This window comes from Odontesthes bonariensis, chromosome 10 (assembly GCF_027942865.1).
Source record: "Odontesthes bonariensis isolate fOdoBon6 chromosome 10, fOdoBon6.hap1, whole genome shotgun sequence".
Taxonomy (NCBI): domain Eukaryota; kingdom Metazoa; phylum Chordata; class Actinopteri; order Atheriniformes; family Atherinopsidae; genus Odontesthes; species Odontesthes bonariensis.
Genome location: NC_134515.1, coordinates 26,198,046 through 26,218,965, shown reverse-complemented (window position 1 = coordinate 26,218,965; position 20,920 = coordinate 26,198,046). Strand labels below are relative to the sequence as shown.

The 20,920-nt window shown below is 42.1% G+C and overlaps 2 protein-coding genes across 2 annotated transcripts; both read left to right on the top strand.

Moving 5' to 3' along the window:
- Positions 1-2,810: 2,810 nt before the first annotated feature.
- Positions 2,811-15,127, top strand: LOC142389804 (aquaporin-4). Its single transcript, XM_075474920.1, has 6 exons — positions 2,811-2,917; positions 5,634-5,828; positions 6,532-6,693; positions 6,816-6,980; positions 9,863-9,943; positions 13,892-15,127. Exons 1-6 carry the CDS (start codon positions 2,903-2,905, stop codon positions 14,105-14,107), a joined length of 834 nt encoding a protein of 277 aa, XP_075331035.1. The 5' UTR covers positions 2,811-2,902; the 3' UTR covers positions 14,108-15,127.
- A 1,939-nt stretch (positions 15,128-17,066) lies between these two features.
- mipb (major intrinsic protein of lens fiber b) lies at positions 17,067-18,310 on the top strand. Its single transcript, XM_075475734.1, has 4 exons — positions 17,067-17,426; positions 17,695-17,859; positions 17,954-18,034; positions 18,125-18,310. The coding sequence occupies exons 1-4, from the start codon at positions 17,067-17,069 to the stop codon at positions 18,308-18,310; spliced, it is 792 nt and encodes a 263-aa protein (XP_075331849.1).
- Positions 18,311-20,920: the final 2,610 nt, after the last annotated feature.

Here is a 20,920-nt window from a genome sequence, read left to right as displayed (position 1 = left end):
GAGAGTAATTGTCTTCCAGAAGTATCTTTTTTGGGCTTAATTTTCAGGTCCATCCCGTTTCCCCCTTTAATTACAAATATGAGGGTTTTTTTTTTCCCGGGTGCCTCCATCGACTTCAAGTCGCCTTCAGCTAAGAATTTCCTCTGTGCTTTACAGATGCATCATGGTTTAAGGTCTAAGTTATGCAAAACATTAAAAAGTATAAGAGTAAGAAAGGAGAGGAGGGCGGGCGCAGCTCCCTGTAGAGTCTTGGTTAAAGCACATGCTGCAGGAAACATCCATCATCCCCAGCTGATCCACAGTGATTGAGCTTATATAAAGGAACAAAAAAAAAACAAATGCCATGTGTACTGAACAGATTTGAATATCTAAAAGGTCTGTACTGTGTCAGTGCATCTATTACTTTCCCTTTGCCCTCTCACGCCCTCAAACCCCTTAGTTTGCACTTTGTGTGTGTGTGTGAAATAGTGTCAGTGTCAGCACTCTATGTGGGAGGGGTTGAAAACTCCCCACGCCAGCGGGTTCCAGTGCACCCCCTGCCCGGCCTGTGCCACACATTTGGGCTTATCCTCACAAAAGAGGGGATAACAGCTACACAGTTGCCGTGGTGAGAAGAGGGTAATCCACGGCATAATGGGGCACACCAACCAGTTCATTCTGGACACAGTCTGCCAGATTGAGGGCCCCTAATGCTTAAAAGGTCAGGAAAATCAGTCCATACCCCAAACATTTCCCCCCCTCACCAGAAACATCATGTCAGCTGCCTGTAAAGGATGGCTGCGGCAACACATTTGTGTATGTCTGTATAAAAAAAAGAAAGAAAAAGTGAAAATGCAACGCTTGCACGGGGTGCAGCGTCTCGCCGGGCTCTATGGCAACAGCGTCATGAAAGTGTTTGTCCCCATGGCGATAGAGGTGCTTCACAACAGGTTTGGAACGGAGAAAATAAAGAAATGGAGAACCTCCAAGCATCATAATAGAGATTAATTTCTAAAAATGGCATCTAACTTGTAACCAAATTAATCTCGAGCTGAATAACATGAAATGGCAGTCCGTCTTCCTACAAACTCAGGATGTGTGGAATCTTTTTCTACCTCCAGAAAGTCATATTTTACAGATTGAAAATAAATAATAAAAAAAAAAAAGAGGTATGATTATCTCCTACGCCAGTGTATGAACCAAAGCAAAGGATGGGGTCTGTTCTCATTGCTCTGTCCGTCTCTGCTCTCTAATGGGCTCTTTTCTTTTTTCCCTCCATATAATTGATATGAAAATCCTGCTGAGCGGCAGTAATGCGCCAGGTGCTTAGGACACGCCAACGCAGTTGAGGAAATAAAACAGGAGACAACAGGACGCCACGACAAAAACACTTTTATGTTGAGCAATAAAGCAGTAACATTGAATGCAAAGCTGCCATTTTTTTCAATCCAAAAGCTATGTGTATTCAAAGAGAATAAGTGCCACGAAAATACTAAAATCGACAATATATTACTGTGTTTTTTAGGCTCTGTGTTTAAACGCACTCCGTCTGTCGAAGGACCTCTACCCCTCAGACATAAGTGACCCCTCCTCTTAAGGAAAAACGTATTTAGGAAGGTTTAACACAGCCGTGCTGCTCATGTTTAAAGCTATTGTCGGAGCACAGCAGCGCTTCGAAAGGAAATGCTAATGTTAGCATGCTAACACGCACGGGGACTATGCTAACACGCTCTTCTTGATTGAAAAAAAAAATGAATTAAAAATCACAGTTTGATTTTCACAAGTCATCATGACCACAAATGCTAATTAGCGGACCAGCTGATTTTTTTTTTTTACAAGCAGGCAGTGGTAATGCATTTTGTGAGAAACCATGATACTGGACAGAAATGGTCCTGATGATGACGATGGTGGCATTAGAATAAAGAGGATGACCAACTGAATATTTTTCCTAATTACAAGACAATCCATCAAATAACTGAATGCAATTGTGCATCATAAACTGCAGACCAAAGTGAAACCCCGATAGTCATGTTGGGCTAAAAACATGTTTCATATACAAATCTTTATTTATTTTTTTAACACTGCTAAAACAATGGACTGATTGTTTTACCCCTGTGGACTATTTTTTAGGTGTTGCGTTGTATGCAAGTATTTACAGCAGCAACAAGAGAGGATTGATTTAAAGTGACACTCGGTGAGAAAAGAGCGTGACCCAGTGTGTTTTTAACAAAAAGGGAAGCAAAGACAAAAGCTCCTGAATATATATAGCCTATGTCTGAACAGAAAGAAAGAAAGAAGAACTTCACTTAAAATCACCCATTGAAGATGATTAGGCTTTTTTGAGCTTTAAAATGTGCTTTGTTGATAGCAAAATATCAGATAAGGGATCATGTGGACAAATATTACTGACTGGCATTTATCTTCAGTCCAAATGTCTCTCCACTGTGGCAGTGCTGTGGTCAAGTTATTTCCGTCCTCACACATATTCTATGTTACTTTAATGTCGTTGTGTCCTAATTGCATGTTTCAACCGGCCGTGGACTTGATTTGTACAGACGTTGGACAAGTAAGACCGAAGATAAATGAGAGCCTCCTTACAGTTTTCTGAAGGTTGATGCATTTGTTGGAAGCAATTTGGGGGTCAGAGTGTCATATATGTAACCCCGAAGGGCCATCTTTGCTCTGCGTTTTATGCAGGAAGACTCAACAGGGCCCGGAGTGCGGCAAGATGGAGAGAATGAGGAGAGAGGCAGAGAGGGAGGAGGCTGTTCTCATCAAAGGACCTCTCAGACTCTACATGTTAATGAGACCCTGAAGCCCTCAGACCCCAACAGCTACACAGGGAAGGGCAGACAGATGTACAGACAGACTAAGTGAAAAAAAAAAGAAGAAGCCCGAGGACAACATACTCACTGGATCAGAAATGACGTGGCGTGAGGTGAGCATCCTCCTTTAATGGTTTGATATAAATTGTAATTCATGATTTACATGTAAAAATGTACAAATCCTCTGATGAACGAATGTCTTGGAAAATTATGAACACCGAGGACAACTTGCTTATTTGTACATAGACCATAAGGCTCCTTCATCAAAGGTTTAGAGCGTCTTGAGATATTCATCACTGCTTTATTTTATAATGACAGCATTACACTGAATGTACTGAAGCGCTGAAGTACAAATTGTAGACTTTGTCTGATGTCCAATGACATAGTTAGCATTGTCTATGTCCCTCTTTGTGCTTTTAATTATTAGGAAGAAAACCAAGTCATCAGCATATATTACCCAGTTTCCATATGGCTGTGTAAAAATCTAAAACGTAAACGGAATGCAATTATTTAGCAAGTGTTTGAATTCAATGAGTCATCAAGAACATAGCCAGAGACATCTAATTGAATGTTGAAACCGAGAAGTTTTGCTGTTGTATAAAATACTTGCTCATTAAGAATTTGATGCTGGAAAAGTGTTCAAACCAGCTTCCCCATCGCTGCATTATATTGTAAATGAGCTGGTCAATAGTTCTGGGCCTCCTTTGTTTTATTTTTCTGTGCCGTAATGCCCCAAATGTGTTCAGTCTGTGAGAGGTCGGGACTGCGGGCAAGAAAGTTCAACACCTTGACTCATTTACCACGGAGCCATGCTGTTGTGATAGGTTCTAAACGTGGTTTGGCATTGTTTTGGTGAAGTAAACAATATGTCGCCTGAGAAAGTCGTCATCGGGATGGCAGCGTGTTGCTCTGAATCCTGCATATATCGTCCAGCATTAAGGTCAAGTGTGACATTCCAAGTGCACAGAGGCTGGATTTTAAACCGTGCACTGGTAACAAACCAGACCGTCCCGCTCCTCCTTGGCCTGAAGGCAGTGGCATCCATAACTTTGCAAAAGAAGGTTCCTGATAAAGACATTCCCAATGCAGTGATTTCCTCCATGCATGCATGCTGACTGAGGTTCTGTACCATTCGTTATCAGTTATAAGCCTTGTCTCTCAAATTCACCTCGATTCTATGAATCTTTGAATGATTTTATGAACAAGAGTTGATGAAACCCCCCAAGTTATTTTCAGTTTATATTAATCTGAAATTGCTGTACTTTTTCCCACACTGTGTTTCACAGAGAGGGAAACTTCCCTCCCCATCTTTACTTCTGAGAGATTCCGCCTCTCCTGGATGTTCTCTTTGTTTCTTTTTTCAGCATTTCACAACATTTTGATAAGCATACATACTCTATATTGCCAAAAGTATTCACTCACCCATCCAAATAATTTAATTCAGGTGTTCCAATCACTTCCATGGCCTCTATAAATTCAAGCACCAAGGCATGCAGACTGCTTCTACAAATGTTTGTGAAAGAATAGGTCGCTCAGTGAGCTTCCAGCGTGGTACTGTGATAGGATGCCACTTGTGCAACAAGTCTAGTCGTGAAATTTCCTCACTATTAAATATTCCACAGTCAACTGTCAGTGGTATTATAACCAAGTGGAGGCAATTGGGAACGATAGCAACTCAGCCACGAAGTGGTAGACCATGTAAAATGACAGATTTGGTACAGCGGATGCTGAGGCGCATAGTGCGCAGAGGTCACCAACTTTCTGCAGAGTCAATCGCTTCAGACCTCCAAACTTCATGTGGCCTTCAGTTTAGCTCAACAACAGTGCGTAGAGAGCTTCATGGAATGTGTTTTCAATGACCGAGCAGCTGCATGCAAGCCATACATCACCATGTGCAATGCAAAGCGTCTGATGCAGAGGTGGAAAGCATGCCGCAAGTGGACTCTAGAACAGCGGAGACGCGTTCCCTGGAGTGACAAATCACGCTTCTCCATCTAGTAATCTGATAGACGAGTCTGGGTTTGGCGGTTGCAAGGGGAACGGTACTTTTCTGACTGCATTGTGCCAAGTATAAAGTTTGGTGGAGGGGGGATTATGGTGTGGGGTTGTTCTTCAGGAGCTGGGCTTGGCCCCTTAGTTCCAGTGAAAATGCTTCAGCAGGACAATTTCATGCTCCCAACTTTGTAGAAACAGTTTGGGGATGGCCCCTTCCTGTTCCAACATGACTGCGCACCAGTGCACAAAGCAAGGTCCATCAAGACTTGGATGAGCGAGTTTGGTGTGGAAGAACTTGACTGGCCTGCACAGAGTCCTGACCTCAACCCGATAGAACACCTTTGGGATGAATTAGAGCGGAGACTGCGAGCCAGGCCTTCTGTCCAACATCAGTGTCTGACCTCACAAATGCACTTCTGGAAGAATAGTAAAAAATTCCCATAAACACACTCCTAAAGCTTGTGGAAAGCTTGCCCAGGATATTTGAAGTAGTTAAAGCTGCAAAGGGTGGGCCGACGTCATATTAAACCCTGTGGATTAAGAATAGGATGTCATATGTGTGTAAAGGCAAATGAGCGAATACTTTTATTCCCAAAAGTGTATGCATGAAAACTTGAAATCAAGTTTTTTTTGTCTTTGTCAATTTTCATTTAATATTTAAGTGATTAGCAAATCATCACATTTGCCTTTCATACAGTTCCCCCACCTTTTCAGGAATTAGAGAGATTAAAATAAGTTTTTCTTCATCGCTTTTATCAGTGTACCTGAAGATTTAAACGTACTGAGTGAATGGAAAAAAAGTCAAGTCTATTTTTTTGTCCTCTTTCTTCCCAGGAGCTACGTAGTCGGCAGTTCTGGAACGCCATGCTAGCAGAACTGCTCGGCACCCTTCTGTTAGTGAGCGCTGTGCTGGGTGCCTCTGTTCCAGGACCTGGGGAGGCCCCCTCGGGACCCCTGTATCCAGCGGTGGCAGTGGGTGTGATGATCGTTGCACTGTGTCACTGTTTTGGAGAAATAAGTGGAACACAGGTGAATGTCATACTGGTACACATTAATTCTCAAGTGTTTTTCTTCTCTCCGATTGACTTAAACTAAATGGAAGCTTGAAGTTGGTGGCCACAAAGCATTTGAAAGCTGTCGAAGAACAGCTTTGACTCTTAGGTAAAAGTGCCAAAAACACAATATAAGAGGACACACATTTCAAATAAAAACCCCTTCGTTCTACTGTTATTAGAAGCCTAAAGTTCCAAAATAATATAAACAAGTGAAATGATTAATTACAAATAATTGAACTGTCAGCAATTTGCAGCTTATTAATGAACTATTTAGATGGAGTAGTAGGTTATTTAGTCCAGTGGCTCCCAATCTTGGGTCAAGTGTCCTTCAAAGGGTCACAATATAAATGTCAGGGGTCATAAATGATCAGTTAAGTTAAATGATACGTGTACTTACTTACTTTTTGTACATTTCTTTCATCTTTTTTTAAAATCATGAATAATTGCATGCATTGTGGCCTTAGTGAGTCAAATTCTGTTTAAAATTCAAACGCATTCAAAATGTTTAGTCAGATTGTGAATGTAGCCAGTAAATACAGTGGTTAAATACTGTAGATGCAGTGGAGTCAAAAAATAAATGTTTGCATTTGATATGAAGAGAAGTAGAGCAGTAAAAGGACATAAATAAAAGATAAAGTACAAGACTATGTTTAGCCTGTGTTTTCGTTTCTGGTCAGGTGAACCCTGCCCTGACTCTGTCTCTGTTGGCCACAAGGAGGCTGGACGTTCTCCGGGCCCTCTTCTATATCACCGCTCAGTGTTTAGGGGCCTGTTTAGGAACCTGGGCCCTCTACCTGGCCCTGCCCCTCAAAACCACTGCGGACCACTTTGTTAACAAGGTCAGTTCTAGGAACATGTGTGTGGTACTTTTAAAAGTCTGAGATATATCTACTCTGAATATTCAAGTTTTCCAGTGCGCTTTTTTCCCTCTCTCTCCCAACTTCTGTTTAACTTAACTCAGGTGCCCATTGAGTTGAATGCAGCCCAGGCTCTGGGCATTGAGGTTTTGTGCACCTTCCAGATGGTCTTCACTGTCTTCTCAGTGGAGGACCAGCGACGGAGGGAGAGCCCAGAACCAGGAAACCTCGCCATTGGATTTGCTCACACTGCTGGAGTGCTAATAGGGGTGAGAGGACCAGATCTTTAACATGATTTACAGCTTCATTAACTCATCTAAATCCAGTATACCGGAGTTTTTTTTTAAATTTTTTTTTTTAATTTACATTCTGTTAAAACCCACAACAATACAAATACATTTCCACAGCATGAAACATGTGGCTTAATTTCTTTCACACAGCGTGGATGCAATGGTTGGAGTGGACACTCATGTGTTGCATTGATTTGATCATGTAAATCATGCCAGATACATTCATTAAGACACTTAATGCAACTAGCATACATTTCCCTTTAAAAACAGCACTGGAAATCAGTCAACAAAAGAGAGTCTTAACCCAAATATGTCGACAAACAGAGCAAATGTAATAAAAAAGTGTGCCTTTGAGCTCTGTTTTTCCCCCCAAGAAATATAGATTTTGATGTGTTATTATCTATATATGAAGCACTTGTATGCTGCGGAAATCCTAAAATGGTTTCACAGCTAAAGAACAAAAGTGAAACAAAGTTACCCACTTTCAAAGCCAAAAAATGATAAATGATGCACAATCCCTTCATTTTACAGAAGCAAGTGTTTTTGGGTTTTTTTTGTCTTGTTTTTTAAACCTTAACAGTTTGCCCTTCTTATCTGTGTCAATGTTCATGCATTGTTACCGTTTTCAAAACTATAAAGACTAAGACTAAAGAGTTAACACTACTATGTGGCTGACAATCTTGACCGTTTGATCAGTGCTTGATCTCTCATAACTCCTTGTGGAATTTGCAAATTAGCACCATTGCATGGCCAACGCATGTAAACTTATCATTTATTTCTATCTCAAAATCCACACACAAGGAGTGAAGAGTCTGAGACAAATGGAATTATCAAACAAAAGGAAGCATAAGGTTGTCTCCCACCGATAGTCCGGTTGTCTCAGTCACAGTGGGAATCCGAATGCTGACAGATCAATAACCTTTATTTAATCAGGTAGTGTCACTTCGATCAATATCACTCTTGCAAAAGTGGGTACAGCAAGTTCATGAAAAAATGTTGTATCATTGTATATTGGCAGGATTTTATTGATGTACAAATTTGTTAACTTATGTCAGCACTTATAACATGGACCATGGACACCAACTCCATCACCATGGACATAGAAAGATGGCAGTACAAAACAGTTTTTTCTATCCAGTGAGTCAGAATAAGGCTGTATATGATATAATATACAGGGAATTTATACATGTTCTCCAGAGAACATGTTGCCTCGTCTCACCATAAATGATTAAATAGGAATGTTTATCTTGAGATTGTGTTGGAATGTTTCCATTTTGGCCTTGATTGCTGTTGGGAAGACTTGGTTTTCTATATACATTCAATACAAGTTTGGACAGTGACATCACATCTGCAAAATGGGGTATTTTTGTTTACTCACACGTCACACGTCAATAAGAAGATACCATCCTTTCAATGGTATTGTGTGTGCTGTTATTTACTTTGGTGAAGATTTGAACTGGGAACCCTCTTGCTGTGAGACAACAGTTACCCCTGAGTTTGCATACGTTTTACAAAACTTCGTAGAGGCCCCTTTTTGCAACAACTACAGCTGCAAGTCTCTTAGAGTATGCCACACTAGGACTTGCCAATATCCCAAGTTAAAACTGTTTCAACTTGTTCAACTTGGATGGGTTCTGCTGAGCAATCTTTAATTCACTTCACAAATTCTCAGTCGGATTGGTTTCTGGACTTTTATTGAGACCATTCCAAGACATTGACATGTTCTCTCTTAAACCACTTGAGAGTTACTTAAACAGTAAGTTTAGGGTCATTGTCATACTGACAGGTGTACACAATTCCTCTGGCTTTTCCAGAAGAATGTGCTGGTATTTAGCACCATTCCTTATTCCCTCAATTCTGACCAATATTGCAGGTTCTGCTGATGAAAAATATTCCCACACCATCATGCTGCCACCACCACCATGCTTCACTGAGGGGATGGTGTTCTCAAGGTGATCAAGGGTGTTGGGTATGCCACTGACACATTGTTTTTCTCGATGGTTCATTTTTAATCTCCTCTGACAAGAGTACAATCGTCCACATGTTTGAGCAGTCTCTGAGATGCCTTTTGTGGACATGCTTTCTTGTTTTTGTTAGTTTGTTTTATTTTCTGGTTTTCTTTCTTTGATGATTAGTGATCTTCTTTTTCTTGGCAGGTTAGTTGGGGTTGCTATAGTCATTAAATTTTTTAATAATAGATTTAATTGTGCTCCAAGAGATACTTAGATTCTTCAAAACTTTGTCTCTGGCCCGTTTGGAGAGCCTTGGTCTTCTTATAGAGATTTAGTTGTACTGAGATCATGTGACAGATGATCTCAGTAGAAACTGCACAAAGATGGACTCGGCTGAACTAATAATGTGACTTCTGTAGGTAATTAGCGGCATTAGATCATAATTTAAGGCTTCAAAAGAAAGGGAGTGACTTTATATGTGTGAACTTCTTTTTTTGTCAGGTTTTTCTTTTAAGTTCACCTCATATTTTGTAGATCTGTGACATAAAATCCCCAAATATGTACATTTAAATCAAACGTTTTACTGCAAGAAAAATATTGATAATGATAATAACATAAAGTGATATACATAAAACCTAAGTGAGAATCAGAGCTAAACGTGGAGGTCTTTTTATCTATTATGCTGAGCACTGAAAAGAGAAAAAAACTGTGGAGTTTTTGCATAAAAGTAGTAGAAGATATACAAAAAAGAAAAGAAAAGTGGTATTGAACTGTTTGTTTTTTCTTTTTTTGCACAAGATTTGGTAAAGGTTAAATATTGACATGAAACATGAGACATGGTACAGAACAAACAAAGTTTAAACTACAATTGAAAAGAAAAACTACTCTGGTCTGTTATTTGTCTGTCAGGGTCGGTTTTCTGGTGCCAGTATGAATCCAGCTCGCTCTCTGGGTCCAGCCATCATCACCGGCTTCTGGGAGAACCACTGGGTGAGAGACACTTTCCCCATTATCTAACTCATTTGACAAAGCTGCTGTTTTACAGTTGTCACACTTTGTCAGTGACAGTCCAAGCAATCCGGTGAAATCACCTGATGTTTAGTGTAAAACTTTGCTATAAAGCTGTGAAAAATGTGAAAAAATGAGTAGCATGACTTTCCTTTTCACTGCTGTATCACATCATGTGATCATTTATCTTGTAAACCTATGGAAATGTGCTACAGCAGGGCTGGGAACCTCCAGAATAAACTTCCTTGCACTTTAAAATATTTATATTAATCCAACTGGATCGGCTACAAAAGTAAGATACTACATACACTACTCACAAGTCCCCGGCTGAGTGTCATGGTGTTGGAGTTCTCCCCAGTAAGCGAGAGGATCACCTTGCTGCAGCTTCAAGTTTCAACAGGGAAGGTTCTCACTGTTGTTTGTGCATATGCATCAAACAGCAGCTCAGATTATCCAGCACTCTTTTGGAGTCACTTGGGGATTTCATTGTTCTCCTGGGGGACTTCAATGCCCACGCGGGCAATGATGGAGTGACCTGGAGAGACGTGATTGTGAGGTCATGGATTGTCCATTACAAACACCATGTTCGTGCAAAAGGTGGTTCATAAGTGTACCTGGTACCAGGCTACATTAGGCCAGAGGTTGACGATCGACTTTGTAGTCCTATCATCAGACCTGCAGCCGCATGTTTTGGACACTCTGGTGACAAGAGGGGCAGAGCTGTTAATTGATCACCGTTTGATCTGTTGGCAGGGAAGACAGCCAGATAGACTTGGTAAGCTCAAACAGGTAGTGAGAGTGAACTGGGAATGTCTGACGGAGGCCCCTGACTGCAGGATCGTCAACTCACACATTTGGGAGAATTGTTTGCATTTACCGGGGGAGGTTGGGGACATGGAATCTGAATGGAACATGTTCAGGACCTCCATTGCGGATGCGGCTTCCGGGAGCTGTGGCCTGAAGGTTCACAGTGCCTGTTGGCGGTAACTGAAGGACCTGCTGGTGGACACCAGCAGTAAAGGCTGAGTTATACTTCTTTTAACTGCCCTTGCGCTTGCGTCTTGCGCTTGTGTTAATGGCTCGAGACGTTTATGCTTCGTTTAGCTTTGCCGGCGCTTGCGTGTGCTGCGTGGCGATTCACCGCCAGGACAGTAGGTGGAGCAGCGGGTTTTTTCAATGACAAGCCTACCACGATGAAAGGACATTCATCGCCAGGACCTCTTCGGCAAGTCTCTCTTCGAGTGGATTCATCATAGACATAATAATAATATAATATATTATGTCTATGGGATTCATGCTTCTTCTTCTTCTTCTTCGCTTTCTACCTTGGCGTTTGAAAACAGCGGTCTTTTATTAGGGGATGAAACCGGAAGATGAACACGCCGCCGGATGTGATGTAGATAGTGGCTTGTGCTCACGTCCAGAGTGGCTACTCTATAGCTCTGCTTGCGTCTTGCGTCTTGCGTCTTGCGTCTTGCGTCTTGCGTCTTGCGTCTTGCGTCTTGCGTCTTGCGTCTTGCGTGAAGTTTAGAAAATTGAGGTGACACACGCAAGCACACAAGGGGGGGCTTGCAACAGCGCAAGGGCTTGCGTTGCGTCTTGCGTCTTGCGTCTTGCGTTGCGTCTTGCGTTACCGACTATAAACCAGGCTTAAGTGAAGCCCTCAAACAAAAGAAGGAGGCTTTTTGGGCTTGGTTGTCCTGGGGGTTGCCTGAAGCAGCTGATAGGGATAAGCCAGAAGACTTAAAACTAAAACTTGGACGTGGGAGGAATTCAGTGACGCTAGCGAGAAAGACTTTTGGTTGGCATCAAGGATGTTCATTGGGTGATTCTGAAAGGTAAAGCAGGGTCCGTCCCAGGTTGTGCTTGGCCTGGATGGAGAACTGGAGAACTGTTGACCTGAACTGAGGACATCATCAAACAGTAGAAGGAGCACTTTGAGGATCTCCTTGATCCAGCCAGCATGTCCTCCATTGAGGAGCCAGAGTCTGAAGACTTGGGGGAAGACATGGCAGAGGCTGCTAAGGTAGGTAAAAAGCTTTCAGGCGCCAGTGGTGGACAAGATTCGCCCTGAGATGCTGAAGGCTCTGGACACTCAATGATGCATGGAGGTCTAGGACAACGCCTGTGAAGTGCCAGACCAGGGAGCAGGGTGGTGGTCAATTGTATGATTTTATGTATGGGGACATAATAAAAGATTTTAAAAATTTGGTCTTTACCAAGTCTTATGATTAGGAAAACACAACCCCAGCATATGCTACATAATAGTGTCACTATTTGTTTAACAAATTTAAGACAGAAGCAGTGTGTGAAAAAAGAGAACACTTTTAAAAGTAAACTATTATTGCTTCCACAGGAATTAAGAGGGTAAGTATTAGCCAGCCTAATAAAATGCTCTTTATTAATTGCTTATCAGTAAGTGTGAGCACCTCTATAAAAGCAGAAGTTTTGGCAATTTGATGGTCTGGAGCATTAAGGTGTGTGTTAACACTATATCAAGGAGGAAAGAAATCATCAGAAATGATCCCAGAGAAGTAATTATTGATGCCCATCAGTCTTAGAAAGGTAATTCCCAAACAATATGGATTCATCATTCTACAGTGAGAAAGATTATTCAAAAGTGGAAAACATTCAAGACAGTTACAAATCCTCTCAAGAGTGGACGTCCCAGCAAGTTCACCGAAAGGCTCAGACAGTGCAATGCTCAGAGGGACTGCAAAAAATTACATCTCAGAATCTACAGGCCGCAGTTAGTGTGTTAAATGTGAATCCTTAGGAGTCTGTAATATAAATGTCTCTTATTGCTATATCTGCTTATAATTACCTTCATTAACCATGTGTTGCGTATCACAATGTGCAGAATAATCTAAGCTATCACACTGAACGTGCTAACTAATGATCCGCCAGAAAAGTCAGTCCCTGCTTAATTTGCGGACCAATAATAAGCTCTTTAAATCTCAAAACCCACAGCATACATGACAGAAGTCTTTTACACACAAAAAAACTATGTAAATTGATGTAAGAATTATTTCTGTGCATGATTCAATTGCTGAGTAATCAATAAAGCATGTAAGACAGGCTCAGACTCCTATGGGTTAAGTTCATGACAGTTCAATTGAAAAATGACGAGGGGCTGCAGGAGAAAGTCTCTTCTCTCTACAAAGAACACGGCACAGGTTGGGTTTGTACAGTTGTATCTCAACAAGCCACAAGACTTCCGGAGCACTTTGGACAGACAAGACCAAAGTGAAGATGTTTGATCATAATGCACAGCACCATGTTTGATGTAAACCAACCACAGCCTATAAACAGAAACAGCTCATACCCAGTTTCAAGCACGATGGTGGAGAAATGGTGATGTAGGCTTGTTTTGCAACCACAGGACCTGGACACCTATATTCATAGAGTTGACCATGAACTCCCAAGGGTACCAAAGATTTCTAGAGTCAGATGTGAGGCCATCTATCTGACAGCTAAAGTGCAGCTGAAACTGGGTCATGCAACAGGACAATGATCCCAAAACACAGCAGCAAAACAGAATGGCTGAAAAAGAATCAAGGTGTCGCAGTGGTACAGTGAAAGTCCTGACCTCAACGTGACTGAAATAGTGTTGTGGGACCTTAATAGAGAGGTGCACATACAGTATACTTGCCCACAAACCCCAATGAACTGAAGTAACATTGTAAAAAAGAGAGAGCCATTTTTTGTTAAATGATTAATGACAGTGAGAGATAGCATGTGTTGTTATTTGCCAGATTTTACCTGAACACCTGGTAAGGACCAGATTATTTTTATTTTGTCCTGATACATAAAACACTGAAATTGACAGAAGTGTACTTTCTCTTTCCCATGAGCGTACATAGATGTGATGTTGTCTATTTGTCTTTGAGCATCCAGATAATAAGTCACCTGTCTGTCATCAACTTGCAGGTGTACTGGATCGGACCAGTGCTTGGTGCTTTACTGGCTGGAGTGTCCCACGAGTTCCTCTTTGCCCGCAGTGCCTCTCGACAGAAGCTGCTGGCCTGTTTGACCTGTAAGGACATTGATATCGTTGAGACAGCCAGCATGACTGGATCATCACTGTCCACAGTCACGCAGAGTGCCATGAGAGCCAAGCAGGGCAACAAACAAGAGAACAACTGAGGACACATGCATTGCAAGGACGCAGAGTAACACACAGTATTTGCATCGTGACAGTAATGTAATCAGGCTTGTTGGTGGTGGAGACAAAAACAAGGGAGAAGCTGTATTAAAAGTTACATTTCTCACCATAATATGCTGTCATATGCAAAATAAAACAGCTCCTGCTAGTGATCCATGTATTGTTGTGTAGTCAAGGTAAACAAATGCCAGGTAATGAGGAAAAAAAGTCATTAGAATTCATACAAGAGAAAGTAACACTGAAAAATGTTGTTGGAAAAATATTGGAAACAACAACAGAACAACAAAAACGTGAAGTTTATAGTGATAATAAATTACGTTTCTTATTATCTTACAAGAAGACAAGGATTTTTAAAAATTATTTTTGCTTGAAAAAATGTTTTTATCAGTAAAACCATTAAGAATGTGACCTCTGAGGTCCCTGTTGCCTGTCATTACTGTGTGTAAAGTTGTGGCCAATATTGTGAGGTTCAGCATTCCCTTTCACATTTGCGGATCATTGTAATATGTAAAAGAGACTCATTGAAATCCTGCTGAATAAAACCCCTGTGTTCCAGCTGCATCTTGTGCTTCTGAATGCTTTGAAATGCTAAGGAGGTCCTTCCTCTGCTCTGTGGGTTCAATGATGCTCTCAATCAGTCCAGCAGCTCTCTCAAGTTTATCTCTTCTCTGAGGCCTTCTATTCACTATCAAATGGACAATTATACATCTGTAACGGCTCTACAGAAAGAACACCTTTAGTCGGAATAAGCTTTGTAATTTGAAATGGATATAATGGACATGCGTGGGATCGACAAAACATTTTGCTTTCATGAAACCTTTAACTGTGTGTTTGTTGGTATGAACTGCTATTTTTGTCTTGTCCTAAAATGTGTTTCTCGTGTCATTGAAGTAAGTAAAAACAGACCCTTTAAAAATGAATCCTGTATTAATGTTGATAATTATTGTAAAATCCCTTATTATCTCGAATTAATTTGACGGTACTTGCAAAATAAAGCTTTGTTGGGAATGAAAATCTGACCAGCAATGTCATTTGGATTCACATGCACACATATGCTCGAAGATGCTCGCAGGTTTACGATACACAATTTACACACACTCAGACGCACGTGCACACACACACACACACACACACACACACACACACACACACACACACACACACACACACACACACACACACACACAAGCACAACATACAGAATAGCTATACCTGCCACCATGCCGCCAGCATTTTGCATTGTGTGTGTTCTTTCTAACATGTATAAAAGGGAGTTAAAACGGCAAGCTCAGCGTTCTGTATTCATCATCCCCAACTCCACTCATGCAGACACACACACACACACACACACACACACACCCACACACTGGCTCTTGGCTTGTCAGCGCGATGCCCCAGTGCTGCTCAGCAACCCCATCATCGCCCCCTCCTCTGCATCCATGCTGTCCTCCTGCACTTCTCCCTTTACCCAGCCTCACACTCACACAGACACACACACACGCACACACACACACACACACACACTGAGAACGTTCAGGACTTTTGTCTGCAACACACTGATGTTGCAGCACATCCTGCTCTCAGAAGCATTACAAGTCATTACAGAAAACCCAATAACCTGTTATAGTTATTGCTGCTGTACACTGCTTGTGGCTCTCTGATTTGCAACACTTCTGTATTCATTGTTTCCATTCTTGTGTTCCCTGTTTGCACACATCAGCCAGATTTCTCTTTTTTGGCACATTCTCTTGTCTCTACCACATGGCTGTGGAGCAGGGTCAGCGCAGACTGAGATCTGGGTCGATGTCAAGTTCAGGCTTTACTGGTAATCCACTCAGGTTTCTGCGGTGACCACTGCCACTTTTCCTCACCTAAAGATTACAGGTTTAGCAACCCGTTAGAGAACAAGAAACATCATCTTCAACTTGAATTACAGTTGGAGCGTTTTAGATTTGCTACATGTATTTTTGTCTAATCTCGGAGCATACATATGCTACATGCTTGTTACAGACAATGGTTTCACGGGGTCAGGCATTTCAGTGTTAGCGCTGTTAGCTTTGGGCACTTCCGTCTGGGGCCTGCATGTGTGTATACGCATACGCGTGTTTGTGTGTGATTTTGTGCATACATGTGTGTTTTCAGCCCTTGTCTATCAGCATTTGTGCCCCCCCCCCCCAAATCATGACAGCTATGAGATGTCAACAGATGACATATACCCTAAAGAAAACCTCCTTCTCAGAGCTCCAGCTGCTCCTCGCAGTGGCTGTTTTACACACACCCTGAAAATAAATACTGCCCTTCATGTAATTTTTTTCCATTGAAATTATCCCTACCTTCTTACTTTATGTTTCTCCACTCAGATACACTGCCTCCCTTATCAGAGGGGCCAACAGAGGGGTTAAGTTTGTTTGATTTAGGATGTGCAGCACTGCCACCTCCCCGCCCTTAGCCCTACAGGGGGATTATGGCGTCACCTGGGGCCCCTGAGGGGGGTTTTATAAAGCGCCTGTTTGGCCCCCTTCCCTCCGTCAGAGAGGCTTAAAGGTCCATGGGACAATCTGTCTATCCCAATCTCTACTTCAGATTCCCCCATTTTGCATTGATGCCCACATCCTCTTGACAACTCACCCCACCTGAGATCCCCAGCCACACTCCCACATTAAATCACACCTATGTCTTTGCGACAGGTGGAGAGAGGTGGCAAGCGAACACAGCTGAGTTGACTTTATCAACCCAGTGCACGATTTGGGAAAGATCCGCTGAGTGGATTCCTGTTCTATCTTTAAACTGACAGCAAAAGGGAGATCCTTTTTTGTTTTTGTTTTTTTGCCATTTGAAGAGGACTAAAAAGGGTAAACACTTACCTTTTCTAAACTCACGCAGATTTATTTTTTAAAGAATCTTCTTCATCTTGTGGGGAGCCTCAAGTGAGCTTTCATCATGTGGGAGTTCCGGTCTATGAATTTTTGGAGGGCAGTCTTCGCCGAGTTCTTCGGGACCATGTTCTTTGTATTTTTCGGCATGGGCTCTGCCCTGCGCTGGACCACTGGGCCACATCATGTCCTACATGTGGCCCTGTGTTTCGGTCTGGCAGCTGCCACTCTCATCCAGTCCATTGGCCACATTAGCGGGGGCCACATCAACCCTGCTGTCACTTTTGCCTACCTTGTTGGTTCTCAGATGTCTTTTTTCCGTGCCATTTTCTACATTGTTGCCCAGTGCCTGGGTGCTGTAGCTGGGGCTGCTGTGCTGTACGGGGTCACACCCGGCAACATGAGAGGCAACATGGCAATGAACATGGTAAGTACTAAACGTAAATGTTTTAGGTGTCGGGGAAAAAAGTTGCATTACAGAATGTTTTAAACTCTGGGTTGCACTTTGTGGTATCAGTTGAAATGTTGCTAAGAATTAACAACAATTTCAGTTACTTAATCAATTTATGAAATAACTGCTAAATACACCAGCGCAGATAAGCAGTGCATCATCATTGTTGCTCTCCGACAAAACATCTGACATGGACCTTTTTTCAATTTATGCAAATGATTTAATTCCATCTTTGCGTTTCCAGCTACAGCCTGGCATCAGCCTGGGGATGGGCACCACAGTGGAGGTTTTCCTCACTATGCAACTTGTCATCTGCGTTTTCGCTGTGACTGATGAGAGAAGAAACGGTCGTCTGGGATCTGCTGCCCTGTCCATCGGCTTCTCTGTCACTATCGGACATCTCATGGGGGTGAGACATGTGGAAAGAGTTTGAAAGAGTCAGAAAGATGTGCAAAGAAATGTACTTCACAACACCATACACTAATGACTGTTTTGTGTTTTAGATGTACTACACTGGTGCTGGAATGAACCCTGCTAGGTCCTTTGCCCCTGCTGTGCTCTTCAGAAACTTTATCAACCACTGGGTAAGACCCAAAATCACTCTGAGGAGAACAAACATCATTTAACTCTAAACAGTAATGGCTAAACAGTATATGGAATCTTGTTTCTTTCAGGTGTACTGGGTCGGGCCTATGATAGGAGGTGCCATGGGTGCCATCGTGTACGATTTCATGCTGTTCCCTCGCATGAGGGGTCTGTCTGAGCGCCTGGCCACACTGAAGGGCAGCCGGCCCCCAGAGAGCGAGACCCAGCAGGACACCCGTGGGGAGCCCATCGAGCTCAAGACGCAAGCCCTATAAACCTGCTCCTGCCCCCTTCTCTGACTGGGGCCGAAAATTGAGGGATAGGGCCCTGAACTACACCGACCCCACCTCAGCTGCCCATACTCTATGCCTTCACACACCATCGCACAAACCTAACCCAATTACTCACATGTAGAATAAAACGTAATAAGATTTTAGGGTTTTTAAGGTTCACCACCTTCAACCTCAAAAACAACAAGACTCCTCTACCCCCAGTCCTAACTTTGTATTCTTAACTGGACACTGTGTTTGTTGTTATTTCTCATAAATGGTGACCAAAGCCTGAACCAGTAGCCGTCTCATGTCTCCCTCCTCGCCTGCTTCCTCCTCCCAGCCAGGCTTTTGTCTGCTAAGCAGAAGCGAGTGGAAACCCTGAAATCCAGCAGAGGAGACTGGGGAAAGGGTGTTAGAAAGGAGGGGAGGGGGTTGGGGTGGGGCGGGGTATGGGTGAGGGTAAGGCAGGGATGTGGGTATAACTAGAGATGGATAAGAGGGTATTTGAGGGTGGAGTAGAGGGGTGGGGATGGGGTAAGGGTATGATAGAGAGGGCATACCTGGGTTTGTGGTCTTTTTAAGTTGGGTTAGACCTGTGAAGATGGGCATGCTTTTCATTATTCATCTGAATTTATCTCCAGTTTTAGTTTTGTTTTGTTTCCTGCACTTCAGACACAAGATGTGGGTGTATGATACCATTAGATTTCACCAGGGTTTCATTATCTTCAATCATTACATTTTATCTATGGGTTTTGTGTTTGTGTGCAAGTATGTGCGCAAGAGTGAGCGTGTGTGCGCGCCTGCCCGTACGTATGAGTGTGTTTGCCAGTGAGTGTGTATATGTGTGTATGTGTGTGATCAAGTTTGCAGATACAGTACTTCTAATTTCGTTTTATTACCATGACTGCTCTCCTGTGTTGTACGAAATAACCGTGTTCATTTTGTCAGCAATTTTTAAGACATGATCATTACTCCTCCCCTCACTGTGGTATTTGCTATGATATTCATTTTTACATAAACCACCTGCTTTTTTGTTCTGATCCAGCGCAATCCAAAGCAAATGTTGTATCCCAGACTTCAATGATAGGTCTGCAGATCGGCTGTGCGAGCTTTACATTGAGTCTCCTTTTATTATTTGATCCTTACTGGGAGCACAAGGTGTTTCAATAAAAATTTCAATGACAATAAACATAGAAAAACTTGATATCATGGTTGGCTCATTTTTTCTCCTTCGAATTGAAAATTTCATGGACGTAATGGGCATATAGGGGAGTGTGATGTGTAATTAACAAGCATGGCCAGAAGAGGGCAAAAACAGCACATGACATACTTACAATCAGAGTAAGAGAGGTTTGGATAAAATGAGTAATACAGGACGATGATTAACAGTGGTATGTGTGCTTTACGGAGCAGAATGCTGTTATTTATTAAATTAATTGAAGGATGTATTCAAGGGAGGGGTTGTTTGGGTAGAACTGGGTCCACCCTACAGTCATACTATTGCTCAAGATTGATAAGAAAAATGGTTAAAACTAACACACATATGTATCTCCCGCATTCTTTTGTTATTGTGCGTTACAGCTGATGAAATACAGCTAGACCTACCCCACCTAAAGACCTCTGACAAAGCAAAAAAAGCTTTAAATGTTCTTTAACCAGTAAGTGACTGATCAAACTAATATCTATCATCTGTTTCATTCCTCCTGTGTACCTCAGAAGCAGGGGTTGGTTTCTCTGTCACATTTGAGGCAAAGCTCAGTTTGGATTCAGAATGTCCTAGATCAAAAGTTTGATCCATACGTGAGAAACAAGTTGAAAAAAAAACATTTATCACTGTCTAGAACAAAACATCCATCAGTTGGCGACACCAGATTGATCCCGTTGTGGGTTGTGATGTGTTGGAGCTTACAGGTTGCCAGTGCTTTAAAGGGCTCACAAAGAGACAGGCAACCATACTCGCCAACACTCACCAATTGAACTAATACGGATGACCCGACAACCTGGAGAAAATCCTGTAAGAAAAACTGAAATACGGACAATCTAAATCTTCCTGCTCCGAAACAAAACACACAAAATAGTCACTGTTGACTGTATCTATTTAAAAGAACAGTGAATAAGACTCAACCACCCAGTAACCAGTTAGCTTGGTTTAGCATGTGAGCAGTGACAATGACTAGCCTCTGCAAGAGGCAACATATATCAACATATTCCAGTATATTCCCTTAATTTTTACAAAAGCAAACTCACTTTGGGGCTAAGCACTTCTTGTTTTTGTCCTGGAACAATTTCCTGCCAAGTTGCAACCAGCAGTTACTAAAGGATGTAACTCAAACCTGTGTAACCTCAAACACAGCTTGACATTTTTACCTGTCGGTTTTTGCACAAACTAATCAAACGACATAGAGTATAATGTGTTAATTGGTAGGCTGACAGCTACAGCTTCAGTGAATCCATTCAGACTCGAGGCTGATGATTTGTCCGATAAAATATGAAACAGGGAAGCAAATAAATATATTCGCAAAACTGTTATATTATTCCTGTAACCATACACCTTTAACCATAATCCCTTTTCCTGTTTGAAAGTTTCTCACTCGTATAAAGAAACGTTAGTGG